General features: G+C 43.7%; 1 protein-coding gene across 3 annotated transcripts in view; it reads left to right on the top strand.

The window, feature by feature from the left end:
* Dock11 (dedicator of cytokinesis 11) overlaps positions 1 to 15,472 on the top strand; it is a 190,463-nt gene that overhangs the window by 98,743 nt on the left and 76,248 nt on the right. For all 3 annotated transcript variants that reach the window (XM_057759066.1, XM_057759065.1, XM_057759067.1), the window contains exons 21-24: positions 4,863 to 4,984; positions 5,560 to 5,646; positions 7,120 to 7,209; positions 13,098 to 13,216. In XM_057759066.1, the coding sequence (XP_057615049.1) occupies positions 4,863 to 4,984; positions 5,560 to 5,646; positions 7,120 to 7,209; positions 13,098 to 13,216 (418 nt within the window). The remainder of the gene's footprint in view (positions 1 to 4,862; positions 4,985 to 5,559; positions 5,647 to 7,119; positions 7,210 to 13,097; positions 13,217 to 15,472) is intronic.

Genomic DNA, 15,472 nt, shown 5'->3' with positions numbered 1-15,472 from the left:
GCCCAGAGCCAGGGACATCTGTGAGCTGGAGGGAGATTGGGGACTGCCTGTTGCTAATGAGAACAGATTTAATGAAGTTAAATAAGCTTTAGCACCGAGGCACCAGTTCTGGTCCCATGTCACAAGGGCTTTAAATAAGCCAGTGGAAGACAGCTTTAGAAGAACATCCAAGGACTATGAGCATAGCCGGTGCCACTTCTGCTTTATCAATGTCAGTGTGCTTCGGGATGCATCCATTCACCAAATATTTCTGCATATAGTAAACACTATAGAGAATGTAGTAAAAAAATCTAATCTAGAGCTAGTGTTCAGGTTTGTATTGATATGAAAACACTATAATCACAAAGCAACTCGAGGAGCAAAGGGTTTATTTCAGTTTTGCAACTTGTAGTCTGTTATGAAGGGAAGTCAGGACAAGAACTCAGAATAAGAATCTGGGCACAGGAACCAAAGCAGAGACCATACGGGAGTGCTGCTTACTGGCTGGCTCCTTGTGGCTTGCTCAGCCTGCTTTCTTATATAACTCAGGACCGTCTGCCCAGGGATGGGATGGTCCACAATAAGCTGGCACTCTTCCCTAACAATCATTAATCAAGAAAAAGCCCAATAGCCTTGCCTAACGGTCAGTCTTGCGGAGGTGTTTTTACAATTGAGGGTCTTTCTTTCCAAATGTCTCTTTCCTATGTTGATAGAGAAACCAACCAGGTCAGAGCATCTCTTCATCGAGCATATCATCTACCTAACTACATGTGTTTTATGTAGACAGATCAATCTAGTATAAGACAGATAGCAGTGAGCACCAGGAACGTTGTGAGACGGGAGACAGAAGAGTGAGTGGAAGGACAAGTGGCTGCGACTAAGGGGAGGCTTTTAGGAGGCAGTATGTGAACGCAGTCTTAAAGGATGGGATTGAGCTTGGCAATGCTATGATGGCCGGAAGGTGGGGCAGTCTGGGATCAAGGGACAGCTTTGACAGAGTCACAGTAATAAAGTATGGACAGAAAATTACACGGTAAGTACTTGACAAACATAAGAGCCCAGGATGCTGAGTGGGTGACCACAGAATGCCTGACTGAAAAGCATTGTGGAAAGCATTGAAGGCCAGGCTGTGAATTTGACTTTCTTTTGTAACAGGCGTGGGATTATGGAAGAGCTATTTAAACCAGTCTGAGCTGTTTTGGAGGAAAATGGGCCAGGAAGCAAAGTGAAGGGCAGTGTGAGTTAGAGCAGAAAGAGGGAAGGAAGGATAGAAGGACACAGTTGGGGACCTATTTAAAAGGTCATGGAAAGAAAGAGGATACACTATGACCATATCAGGAAGGAAGAATAAAGAAGAGTTAAAGAAAAGGAATGTCAAGTGTGTAGGTTCATATCTGTAATTGCAGCACTCAGGAGGCTGAGGCAGGAAGACTGCCATAAGTTTAATCCTAACCTATGCTATAGAGTGTGTTCCTGTCTTTAAAGAAATAAAAAGGAAGAAAAAGTTTAAATCCTTGCAGTCAGAATCTCTGTGGGTTCCTTATGAATACGTTCAACCACCTGTGGATTAAAAATATTACTTTACATGTGCATATATTTTCATTGTGCATACATGCATACATACATGCATGACCAGGCCAGAAGACAGTCTTCACTGTTGTTCCGTAGGTGCCACCCAGGCTTTATTGAGACACGGTCTCTCACTGGCCTGCAAGCCCTAGGGATCCACCTCCTTACAGTACCATCAGGGGCTGGGAATTATCCATCACCACACTTGGCTTTTTTCAATGTTCATTCTAAGGACCGAACTCATGTCTTCATGTTCGCATAGCAAACCCTTTACCTATTGAGCTGTCTCCCCATCCCTGTAAATGCTATTTTTAAAAAATTGCATCTGAAAGCTGGGCGGTGGTGGAGCACGCCTTTAAGCCCAGCACTCAAGAGGTAGAGGCAGGCGGATCTCTTTGAGTTCGAGGCCAGCCTGGTCTACAGAGTGAGTTCCAGGACAGCCAGGGCTGCACAGAGAAACCCTTTCTCGAAAAACAAAAACCAAAAACAGAATTGCATCTGAAGCTGGATGTGGTGGCGTACGCCTTTAATCCCAACACTTAGGAGGCAGAGGCAGGTGGATCACTGTGAGTCTGAGGCCAGCTTAGTTTACATAGATAGTTTCAGGATAGCCAGGACTATATATAGAGAGACCCTGTCTCAAAATTCCAAAAATAGTGAATTTATACTAAATGCATATAGGCTTCCCCCTCCCTTATTTTTTGTTCACTAATCAGGGGAATAAAACGATTATTTACATAGTATTTACATTCCAGTCGATATTATATGTAATCAAGCAGTGCTTTGACATATACAGGAGGATGTGTGTAGGGACATAAATACTATGCTATTTTACATAGCGGAATCAAACATGCACGAATTTTAGTATTTCTAGGGTGATCTTTGGCCAGTCAGCCTCCTGCAGATTCCAAGGGATGACTGTGTATTTATTGTACCTGGCAACTATCTGAACTTTCAATATTATGTAATCGAAAAGAAGATACACCAGTATCTGGGGGGCAAGTGAGCTTCCTGAGGGATACCATCAGGCAGCGGGACTGACTACTAGGGATCCTCACTGAAGCCACACTTAGTTTAGAGCAGAAGCCTAGAGAAATGACGTGAAAGCAGAACTATGAGAATCCATGCAAGTACCCTCCTCCAGAGTAATAAATTGGAGTTTCCTCATCCAAATTCTAAACAGAAATGGGCAAGCCGTTCAGCGAAGCATGAGGTAATTCTTCATGCCACTCATCAATTCTAACCGTCCCCCTTTAAGTGGCTCCCTACCTCTGTGCCAGATGGCATGCTTGATAGTATCTTTACAGCTTCCAAATGCTGCCTATGAGTTTCAAGCAAGGGACTGGCCATGCTCTGATAATTCACACCGCAAAGCTCTCACCTAAGCAGATTCATGCAGGCAGAGAGTGGATTGATGGTTTCTAGGGATGGGGGATGCAGGGGACTTGGGGGTGCTTGCGGAGGTCGGCCGAGTTTCTCTTCTGAGTACTGAAAAATGTCTGCAGTTCCTGTTAATGAAGCGACTGCAAATTCACTAAAACAATTATACCATTAAAACCTGCGTGAGGAAAAATGTTGTCTAAAAGCAAGAAATGTGTTTTCCCAGTTTCTAGTTTGGAATTTTTCCCCTGTTGGTCAGAATTTCAGAGTATTGGTCAAAGTTTCAGAGCGTCAACAGTGTCATTTCTTTCCCTCTTTTTTATTTGCCTTTTCTTCTATTTTTGAGATTATAATTACATCATTTTCCTCTTCCCTTTTTCCCTCCAAATCTTTCCATATATCTCTCGTTGCTTACTTTCAAATTCAAATTCATGCCCTTTTTAAATTAATTGATACTACATGCATATATATATATATATATATATATATATATATACATATACACATTCCTAAATACGACCTGTTCAGTCTGTATAATGTAACGTGTGTTTTTAGGGCTAACCATTTGGTATTGGATAACCAGTTGGTTTATTCTTCCCTGGAGAAGACTATTTCTTCCATTCTCACTCAGCATTCCTTAGTCTCTGTAGATCTTTGTATAGGGTTGAGGCCTTGTAGGCTTCCTGACATTGTCGTTTCTAGTGGTCCTTCTGCACATGTCCCTTGCCTACTTTTTGTGAGAGCAGACTTCTGGGGGAAGCATGCTTGAAGCAGCACTGGAGAAGATGCTCAGAAGCAATGGCACAGCATCTGTGAAAGACCTCGGTCTACTGAGAGAAAGCCATGTGTTGGCTGGCTTGTAAGAGTAAAAGCATTTGCCAGATTAAACATGTACACGAAGGCATTATAACCAGATTTGTGTTGACTTCTGTGTTCACAGTATAAACACACACATGCACACACATGCACACACGTGCAAAGGCATTCATGCAAAGAATTTTAAAGACTTGGAAAGCAGTGGATTTGCAAATGCTCTTCATCCAACACCCCTGATCATTTGCCAGAAGTCCATCCAGAGCAAGCTTGGGTTGTTTCTCTTTTCTTTTTACCAGCTGAGTTATAAACACTCGAAGCCCAGAGTAATCTGTATGATGGAAACACTGACACTACGCAATTTGAGCAACCCAGATGGTTCTGGTTAGTATAGCAGACATGAGGAGTTTTCTAATAGAAAGCCAAGGTTTCCCTTTGGGGGTAGAAGTGTTAAGAAATGTAGAGATGACAGTGGACTGAAGTCATAAACACTGTCGCCCGACTGCATTTTCCCTCTGCACCTTCTCTACCTACCTCCAGTCAGGAAAACTCTGCCTGTCTAAATGATTGACACTTTTATTACCTTGGATCAATGTATACCATAGCCTTGACTTACGATCTTAATTTTCCATACTCCATATGCCAGGGTTACCATAAGAGATTTTGGAACACATGGTTGCTGACTGAGATGGTGTCAACAGTGAAACTTTGAACTCGGAGTAGAAGGGTAGATAAGAGGGACCCGAACCTTCTAAAACACGAAGCTACCCAAACAGCCCTCAGCACAGAGAGAAAGTGGTATCAGGGCACATTCTAAACTTCAATATATTCATGTATTATCTGAAACCAGCCCCTCAATTCTTTGAACTGCAAAAGGCTGCGTTACTCCCATTTTCATTGCCAAAGATATAGAGCCAATAATCTTTTAGTAGCTAGGCTGTCATTAGGAAATGATCCAAATGCATTGTTCCTTCCCTGCCCCACAGTTGCCTGTCACCTGGGCTCCAGCATACAGATCCCTGGAGCCATCACCATCTTCCTTTCTGCCCTAACTTGCAGACGCTTGCATAACTAATTGTATTGGTGATGTCCTTTATCACGGTTGATCATTGTCTCTGCAGTTGGATTTGCCTGGGTACCCTTGCTGAAGGATGGGAGAGTTATCACGTGTGAACAGCAGCTGCCTGTCTCAGCCAATCTTCCCCCAGGCTACTTGAATGTGAACGATGCAGAGTCAAGAAGGGTAGGGGCGTGTCTGCATCTGTGCGAGTGATTGCATTTTAGATGTTTCAAAGGAGAACTTTGTTGGCGTGGGTAGGAATACCCAAATATGGTCCAAAGGCTGGTCCTCCTTCACAAGGAAAGTCTGTGCTCTTTGTTTACAGATGATAATTCTACTAACTTTTAAAACTGCATTTGGAGCATGACTTATAAGAACCCTCATGGATCTAAATAGGAAGGAGAAAAAGGAAGGTCTCCTGAGTAAATTGGGAGCATGGTGGGGGGGGGGTCATGGAAGACTGTAGGAAGTGAGGGGAGCGAGTGAAAATGTATAGCACAATAAAACAATAAAAAGGAAAAAACCCCGCATTTATTTAATTCATTTTTGGGGTGGTAGTTTATATACGTCAGCGGAGGACTGGAAATCTTAAATGATTTAGGACACATTTATCCTAAAGGGCACTTACGTTCTCCAGTAGATCTTTGGATGAGCCTAACACTTTCTGAAATCTGTGAAAATGGACAGGTAGTATTGTAGGTTGTTCATGCATTTTTTTTGCTATAAAATAGATGCTCACGACTGAATTTTCTGTGCAGCAATCGAATGCAGATATCAAATGGGTAGATAGTGCGAAGCCTTTGCTGAAGATTAAGAGCCACTTAGAATCAACCATTTATACACAGGTAAATTGAAGCACCCAAATTTCTCAACCTGAGTACTGGAATCTGTTTCCTTATTAAACTCGATCATTTTTAATCTCCCACTGCTTGGAGAAATTGAACTCTAGATGGCATGTAGAGGCTATCGTCACGTCACCATTTTTTTATTTTTCCTTTCAAAAATTTACATTTCCTCCCCTCCTCCCATTCCCCTCATGCTCCCCCACTCACCCTCCTCCCTCCCCCTCCTTGCTTGAGAGAGGGCAGGGAACCCTGCCCTGTGAGAAGTCCAAGGCCCTCCCCGCTACATCCAGGCCTGGGAAGGTATGCATTCAGATAGACTAGGATCCCAAAAAGCCAGTACATGCAGTAGAGACAAGTCCCAGTGCCTTTCTCAATGGCTTCTCTGTCAGCCCCCATTGTCAGCCACATTCAGAAAGTCCGGTTTGATCCCATGCTGGTCCAGCTGGCCTTGGTGAGCTCCCATTAGAACAGGCACACTGTCTCAGTGGGTGGACCAACCCCTCGTGGTCCTGACTTCCTTGCTCATCTTCTCCCTCCTTCTGCTCTTCAACTGGACCTTGGGAGCTCAGTCCGTTGCTCTGATGAGGGTCTCTGTCTCTATCTCCATCCATCGCCGGATGAAGATTCTATGTTGATATTCGAGATAAACATCAGTGTGATAGTGGGGCAAGGACAGTTCAGGCACCCTCTCCTCTGCTGCCCAAGGACCTAGCTGGGGACATCCCCGTGGACACCTGGGATCCTCTGTAGAGCCAGGTCTCTTTCCAACCTTAAAATGGCTCTCTTAATGTAGATATCTTCTTCCCTGCTCCTATATCCGCCCTTCCTCCATCTCCACCCTCCCACTCCCTCAAGCTCTCCCCAGTCTTTTCCCTTCTCTCTTCCCTCTCTCCCTCTCCCCGTCATGAGAAAAACTGAGGCTAAGTCAAAAGAGGCAGTTTTCCCTGAGGTACAAAAAAACAATCAGGAATTCCAGTTGAAAACGCATATTACATTTTTCTACCTCCTGCTGTGACCCCACTGTCCAGAAAATTAAGATGTACAGACTTCATAGGGGATAACTGGACTCGCCAGCAAAGCTGAGTACTGAATGCTAGGAACGATTGATCTGGGAACTTGCTTCACCTGCCGTTTCAAACCTCTGTTCCTGCTCATTTCATTAAAATAGAGAAACAGCTCAATTTGATAGAGCACACTCTTTTTAGGGCTTAAATAAGTGTCAAGCTGGTTGGGCATGCTGAACAACTTCCTGCGTGCTCAGGTACACACCAGTTTCATCTGCTTGTGCTTATTTACGTGACGGTCCAAAGGGTTTCAGGCACATAGCACATATTAGCAGAGATGGCTCCTGGGTCCTGGCATTAGAACACCCAGAGAGATAGGCCATCAAGATGCCGGATCAGGGAGAACTGGAAGGGTGTGCTTGGGGGTAATGAATCCAACCTCATATGGCTGTTTCCATCTGTGTTCCAGGATCTGCATGTGCACAAATTCTTCCATCATTGCCAGCTGATACAGTCGGGCTCGAAAGAAGTTCCAGGGGAGCTCATTAAATATTTAAAGGTAAAGGGGCAGCAGCTTGCCGCAAAAGGTTTGCTTTTCGTGCCTTTCTGCCGCTGCATTTTGACATGGAGTAAAGGACCAGACAAACAGTTGAAAATCCCATGGGCCCCAGGAGGACACTTTCTTTTTTGTCCTTTTCCAGCAAGTGGCCGCTTAGAAGCAGACAACAGCATGGCTATGTTAGGGAGAATATATTAGAGCCCACATTTGACATTATCGCTTAGAAACCTTATGATTTTAGTTGCACAAATGGCTTTTGGGGTCTCGGCTCTTCCTGCTAACTCTCACGGAAAGAACTTGCTGTGGTGGGGGAAGGGCCAGAAAGAGCGAAAACACTTTTTCTTGGCATGAAGTATGAGATGGTTCTGTACCCGCTAGGGGGAGACTACCATGAGGGTCCGCTGAAGATAGAAACATTGTCTGATCGTGGCACAGGGGAGGGAGTCTTTAGGATACCACACTGTAGCAGACAGAGAACCTAACACTTGACTTAATCACTCCGTACTGCTGCGGTGCGCAACCGAGGACCCGACTAGCAGCGGTTGCTTGCTTTCGTTGCTACCTTAGTAGGTTAGCTGCGGAAAATCTGCGCCATTTTGAGCTGAAGAATCTCCAGGGTTTCCCTAACAGTGGTCTCAGGAAACCCTTCCTTTCAGACAGATAGGATGACGTGAGACAATGTATGGGTCTGGAATCGTAAGCTGATCTCCTGTCACAGAGCCGTCATTTACTAGGTCTGTGATTAACCTTGACCAGGTCGCCGAGCTTCTCTTAGTAGTCCATGGGGAGAAGAGTAATATCCATTGGTCACGAGTCTTAAACGAGGCAGTTCATCTACTGGGTTGTAATTGTTCACGACACACGCCTTCTGGAAATCAGGCATCAGGGGTCTAGCAAATAAAACTGTATGTCTTGTCAAGGAGCTTCATGTCTTGTGGAGGGAATGAGCATAGAAATGAGCAGGTAGAGGTGTCATGTGACAATAGAGAGAGGCTGTAGAGTTCTCAACCTCTGGGTCACAGCCCCACAGGGGTCGCATATCAGATATCCTGCATATCGGATATTTACGTGGTAGCTTACAACAGTAGGAAAATTACAATTATGAAGTAGCAATGACAATGTTAGGATTGGGGGTCACCATAACACGAGGAACTATATTAAAGGGTCGCAGCACTGGGAAGGCTGAGAGCCACTGTCCTAGAGAAAATAGAAGCAGTGAAACTGAACAAGGAAATGAGAGGAGGCCTCTGGTAATAGGATATTTAAGCAGCAGCTTAAAGAAAGATGGCAGCCAAGTGCATGGCTGGGGAAGAGCTGGGAACAGCCGGCAGCAGAGTCCCTGAGGAACTTGGCTTGGTGGAGCAGGATGGGCTGGCGCACAGAGCGGTAAAGCCTGACCTTGAGGCAGCTGGGAGCCTCAGAGTCTGGAGTGAGGGCTTTGTTATATATATACAATTCCCATAGGAAGCCTTGCAGGCGTTTGACAAGTGTAATGGCAATGCTTTGCCTTTCATTCTTTTGCTATTGTTGTACTGGAACTTGAACCCAGGGCCTCACACATACCATGTCACTGTCGCCCCACTTTCTGGTATTTTGTATGTGTGCACGCTTATGCGTGCGGGTACCTCTTTGTGTAAGGGTGTGTAGACACATGTGTGTGCAAACCAGAGGTCAGCTTGGTTTTGTTTCTCAGGAGCTATCTTCCTTGTCTCTTAAGACAGAGTCTCTCACTGGCCTTGGGCTTACTAAGTCAGCTAGGCAGGCCAGAGAACCCTCATCCCTTACCAGGAATCACAAGCTGGCAACACCATGTCCGGATTTTTATGTTGTTACTGGAGATCAGAATCAGGTCCTCATGCTTGGCTGGCAAGCGATTTACCCACTGAGCTATCTCCTCAATCCTATATTTTATTTTCTAATTTCAAGACATCCTTACTAAGTTGTCCAGGCTGACCTTTAAACTCACTATATAGCCCAGGTAGGCCTTGAACTGCCGGTACTCGTGTCTTATCCTCCCATACTGGACTGGGTCTAAAGAATCAGAGCTTCTAGGTCAGGCTTGACTTTAGTTGTTGTAGTACTATTCTGCCTGCCGTATAAGGATGTTCAGTTTTTGTTCAATCAGTAGTGGCTTTTGGCCTTAAGCCGTATACCAGTCATGTAACTTTTAAATCCAGTCCTGAGTACTATCTCAGAAGAGTCCAACCATATGGATGAATGGCTTATCTATTAAGGTCATTGCTTTGCCTTCTGGGGGGAACTTTGTGAGAATTTTCACAGAGCTGTGTGGGAAGCAGCAGCATCTTCAAATACTGGTATTCTTCAAATTTGACAAAATGTACCCTGGTATTTGTTTTTAAGGGTGTGGAAGGGCTGATCTCTGTACAGCGTGTACACGCCCTCTGGTGGTAGTAAGTGAAATGGCATGCGATTGCAAAAATGGTGTGGAAATGATTGTGCAGAGGTTTCTCTTTGAGGATGAGAAAACAGAAGTCTAAGGAGAACTGATGTGCCTGCAGTGCTCAAGCTGATTGGTGGCTGAGCCGAGCCTGTGACATATCTCTTGATTCCTGGTCCCATGAGCATCCCCACAAACCTTCCTATCTGTTGTCCCTGTACGTGGCAGTTTCATGAGTTGATTTATTCTTTGAGTTTTGGTGTGTATTTAGTACCTCTGTGTGTGCTATGGGCCTTGCAGTGCAGAATAGCTTAGAAACATCGTCAGTATGGAGATTACAGCCTTATAGCCTCACCAAAGACACAGCAAAAATGTTAGCTAGCAACTTCCTCATAATCCACAGGATCATGGAAAGACATATGCGATGAGCTGTTCCATGTCTGGTGCAGACTACAGGTCTGAAATAGTCAGGTCATTGAGAAGGCACTGTAGAATAGGGACTTCCATTTTGCCTTGCCCTCTGTTGCCTTTTATTTAGTCAACCATTTACTAGATACTTATTAAGCCCCTGGTGTGGTATTGTTCCGGGTGCTGGGAATATAACTTGGAGAAATTCAGACAGGCCTAGTTTTGTTGAGGGATGGAAATTATAGCTAAACTACAGGGAAGTTGAGTACTATGAAGAAAAGAGTAGATTAATGGGAATTAGGGCAACCAGAAGTACATTCATTCTAAGTAGGAAAGGTCTGTCTGAAAATGGGCCAGTTTCAGGCTGAAAAGACTATGAAGTGAGGCAGACAGTCACAGGTGACGACAGACTCTTACAGCAGCTGCGCAGGCCCTCTGCAGGCACGTTTGCAGGAAAGCAAGAAGACAGCGTAGCTAGAACACCCAGGAACAGCTAGTGGGGAGCGAGGCTACAGAGAAGCAGAGTGTTTCGAGTGTGGAGGGTCCACGATGGCCTTTGCTTACTTTGTTTGCTTTGTTCTTAACAAGAGAGCGATGGCATATTCTAGTTGGCATTTCAAAAAGAATACTCTGGCTGCTGTTCAGAAAAAATAACAGAAGAACTGTCTAGCGGTAGCAGGGAGCTCCAGCCTGCATGGAAGGGCTTATCTCGTCTGCCTGCTGTTTCCCTTCTGTTTATCTCATGTTCTCTACCCCTCGCAGCCCAGACCGCTTCTTTTGTACATGTTGTACACGTGCCTGTCCTCCTATTTGCTGGTTGTACTGCAGTGACTCAGTTTTGTGTCTTTACCCCCCTTTAGACAGTGAACTGCTTAATGGTAGGAGTTGTGTTCAGGGCATTTTGGTCTCCCCCTGCTGTTTGGCTGTTGTAAGTACACTCGGTACCCCTCTATTGAGTGAGAAAATGAAATGGCTTCGCTGAACTGAGGATTTTGATTTGCCTTGGATGAGTAATTAGGATGTGGGTAAAGTCGTGAAGAAGGACAAAAGGAAGGAAAGCAGATGTTATATTTCAAGACCAGCACTGATATCTCGATTGGCTTTCCAAAGAACAGTAATCAGCTTTAAGGTTCAAAATGTAGACTAGGTCTTCAATGCATTCAACTTAATTCCGTTGATCAGGATTTCCCAGGTTCAGCACTCTTTTGTTTTGTTTTGTTTTTTTGTTTTTCGAGACAGGGTTTCTCTGTAGCTTTAGTGCCTGTTCCGGAACTAGCTATTGTAGACCAGGCTGGCCTCGAACTCCTAGAGATCCGCCTGCCTCTGCCTCCCGAGTGCTGGGATTAAAGGCGTGCGCCACCACCGCCCGGCCAGGTTCAGCACTCTTGACATGTCGGGGATGATAGGTCTTTGTTGTAGAATGTTTAGCAGAACTATAGGCCTGTACCCAGTAGAAACCAGCAGCACAGATGCACCCAAGTTGTGATAGCCAAAAATATCCCCAGATATCACTAAACCTTCCACAGAGACCGTGTGACTCCCGAAAAAGAGCTATTGCTCCACAGTAATGGGAAGACATCCCAACTGTTCTAGAGGGCTGAAGATGTAGGACAGCAGGACAGTGCTTACCTAGCATGTGGGAAGCTGTGCTACATCTTCAGCACCCAGAGGAAAAAGAAAAAGAAAAAGATCTTGGTAGAAGGTAGTCTAATGTCATCCGTGCTTCAGGGGAGTGGACAATCACTTTGGAAATGTGTGCTGGATATCCTGAGAACGCCAAGAAACTGTAGAAGAACTAGAAAATGTCCAGGGCGTAGCCTGAAAGGGGGCAGCAGTAGGGAGGGAGGGAGGGAGGGAGGGAGAGAGAGAGAGAGAGAGAGAGAGAGAGAGAGAGAGAGAGAGAGAGAGAGAGAGAGCACAAATGAAGGAAAACCTTGGAAGGATAACCCTGTGTGCCTGGGGCTTGTCAACCTGCCCCGTGAGCCTGATGGGAGAGAAGTTACATAGAAGCTTAAAGTCCTTGTGGGACTAATTGAGATACAGATGATAGGGGCCTGAAAGGGAGAGAGGCATGTGAGCATATAAAGACAGAACAAAAGTAAAGGAGACCAAGAAAGAGAAGCGATGAGTTCCCTTAAGTAGGGTGACTTGGCTTCTTCATCATTGTGTTTCTCGAAGCACTTCATACAGAACTGATGTCAAAAATTCTCAGCAAAGTTGAATTTTCTTTTTGCTCGACTGATAGAGTGAATGTCATGGAAAGAAGAAAGAAATGTAGCAAACGGTTGCTGTAACATTTCTATGTATACATGGACATACAGCATATAGCAACGCTTCACTTGGATGTTTGTAACACCCATCAGCAGAGATAGGGTGCAAGCCTATGAAATAAATACACGGATTAGAAGAATGTCAGAGGCCTGGCCGGATGGCTCAGTGGGAAAAGGTAGCAAGCCTGACCGCCTGAGTTTGATTTCTGGGATCCATATAATAGAAGAGAGAACTGACTCCTGCAAGTTCTCCTCTGATCACATCCATGCCCTGTGGCACATAAGTTCCTATGTGCACACACACGCACAAACACTCACTAAGGAAAATGTAATAAAAATTGCAAAGAATGTTCAGGTGCAAAACTGTTTCATAGCTGATGTGGGATAAAGCAAATTGCATATACATATGTTCTTGTCTGAGGCTCATTTAACTTCCCATCAGGTTACCTGGAGGCCACGGTTGTCTTAGAAAGCATATAGAATGCAGGAGACTTGCTTGGAGCCAGATCTTGCCAACCCCCACCCACCCTGATTTAGCCTAAGTCATTTGTCTTCTCTTCAAAGCCCATAAGTAATTTGTACTTGCTAGCTTTATAGTTGAGTATTCATGTCAAATAAGGTCATGGAATCCGAATAGCAAAATAAAGGGGAGCATTAAGTCATTATCAGGTCCCCTGTCTCAGAAGCTCGCGTTGCCGCAAGCTGCTAGTCTAGTCGATATATCGCTCATTACTTAATTTTTTTATTGTTTCACATTTGCAAATTAGATCATATTTCTGTTTGCTTCCATAACTAATAATGACTTATTTTAGTGTTTGCATGCCATGGAGATCCAAGTCATGATACAGTTTCTACCTGTAATTCTTATGCAACTCTTCCGAGTTCTCACAAACATGACCCATGAAGATGACGTTCCCATCAACTGCACCATGTGAGTTCCGGTGTTACAATGAAAGAAGCTATCTGCTTCAGGTCTTTCTGCTTTTTCTCGTGGCTATGAACTTCCCTCTTAGAACTGTGTTTGTTGATTCCCATTGGTTTGGTCATGTTTTCCCATTGTCACTTGTCTGAAAGATTTTTCTTTTAATTTTCCTTTTTCTTTCTTTCTTTCTTTGGAAAGTTTTTAAATTAACTGCATTATAAAAGCTTACAAATAAAATAAACAATACGTGATTAAATCAACTAGACCCAAAGTCTGTACATCTTGGCAAACTTCTATGCAGTCATACTAGCCGTACATAAGGGAAGCTGTGGAACTTCCCATTGGATTTTACACTTTCACCATTTATTATATTTTTATGCACTCAATGATCAACAAAACCAAAAACTCCATGACAAAATTAGAACTAGAAAAACATTTAGCCCTATACCTGCTTTCAGAACTTGTGTTTATTTCCTGCGTTAAGTCCTTTCTAACCCTCTAATAGTCTTGTTATACTGAGCCCACAGGCATATTCGGTTACATACATACACATGCTATTGCCTAGGTTCCACATATGATAAGAGATCATGTGTGTGTTTCCTGAGATTGTGTGACCTCACTTAATATTATACATTCTAAGTCCATTCATTTTTCCTGCAATTTTACTTCTTTCTTTCTTTCTTTCTTTCTTTCTTTCTTTCTTTCTTTCTTTCTCTTCTCTTTGTTTTTTTTTTGTTTTTTTTTTTTTTTGGCTGATTGTTCAGAACATGATGTTTACTTTCCAGGTGTTTCCATTTTCCACACTTTCTTCTCACGTTGATTTATTTTGACATAGTGTGGTTGAAAACTATACTTGGCATGATTGCAATCTTCTTAAATCTTGTTAAGACTTTTTGAATAGCCTAATATATACTCTATCCTGGAAGTTATTCTGTGGGCATGTAAGAAGAATGTGTCTTTTTTTTTGCTGTTGAATGAAATTTGTTCTGTTTATGTCTTTTAGATACATTTGGTTTAAGTATAGTTCGACTCAAATATTTACTTCTCAGTTTTCTATCTGGCTGACCCATCCATGTTGAAAATAAGATATTGAAACCCTACACTATTGCATGCACTCTTATTTCCTGCTCCATGCCTGTTTATAAGACAAAGAAATTTCAATTGACCTTTCTCTAGCCACGTTCTCTACCTGTGTTGTTCAATAAAGCAGTCACTCACCACATTTGGTACTAGAAGTGTGGCTAGATCTTCTGAGGAAGGACTAGTTAATTGTAGTTCATTTTAGTCTTAACCAATATAGCCATACATGGCCAGTGTTTCTCCTACTGGACATAGCGTGTCACTAAGCCATGAATTTTGACTTGGAAGAATAAGTTATTTCTGTCTGAAAACAAATAAGGATACATTGTAAGGTAGGGGGTAAAAACACACTTGCATTTCAATGAAAATAGGAGGGAGACTTTTTTTAAAAAAAAATGCTGAGCTCAGTGCTGGATGTCCCTGGCTTTGTTGCTTCTTCAGTTGCCATAGCCTCTTTCCCTAGACCCTAGGCTACAAACACCTGTGTGCTATGTGCCCAACTCTGCGGCCAGGAACGGTCCAGTTGAAGATGTAAGAAGCGTTATTCTAATATAATGGTTCTCAGCATGCACTCCCCAGTTCAGCAGCCAGCAGTGGTATCCTCAGGAAGCTTATCAAAATGCTAAACACTGAACTCTACCTCAGCCCCGCAAAGTCAGAAACACCAGGCAAGGAGCCAGGCAATCTATGAAGATGCCTTCCCTGTGACACTGATATTTGCTGAAGTGCACAAGGCACAGCTAGTCTCTTAACCTCACCTCTAACTACCATATTATTTTACCTCCTCTGTCCCTCCGTTCCCCCTTGACAGTTTTCATGTTGTCTTTTTGTTCGTTTCTTTGTTTTTTCTTTGTTCTTGTTGTTGTTGTTGAGACAGTAGCCCAGCCAGGACCCAGACTCATGGCGATCCTCCTGCCTTAGCCTCTCAATTGCTACAAGATTACAGGTATACATCACCTCTCCCAGCCACTTGATCTTTCTTTTCTGTTCCTTTTATCCTCACTGGAAGGGATTTTAGTATTTACTTTGCCTGAGCTCTTTCACAACATAAGGCTATGCCCATGTTTTAAGTGACTACCCGGATTTAGAAAGGAGACTAAACATCCGGGCTGCTTTTGAACCAGGAAAGTGCATTTTACAAGACTCTGAGTGCATTAGGCACCAGACTCTTGTGGCTCTAAGCTA

Source organism: Chionomys nivalis, chromosome X, assembly GCF_950005125.1.
Source record: "Chionomys nivalis chromosome X, mChiNiv1.1, whole genome shotgun sequence".
In the NCBI taxonomy this organism is placed as follows: Eukaryota; Metazoa; Chordata; class Mammalia; order Rodentia; family Cricetidae; genus Chionomys; species Chionomys nivalis.
The sequence above is the reverse complement of the archived record's forward strand: the minus strand, read 5'-3'. Positions and strand labels throughout refer to the sequence as shown.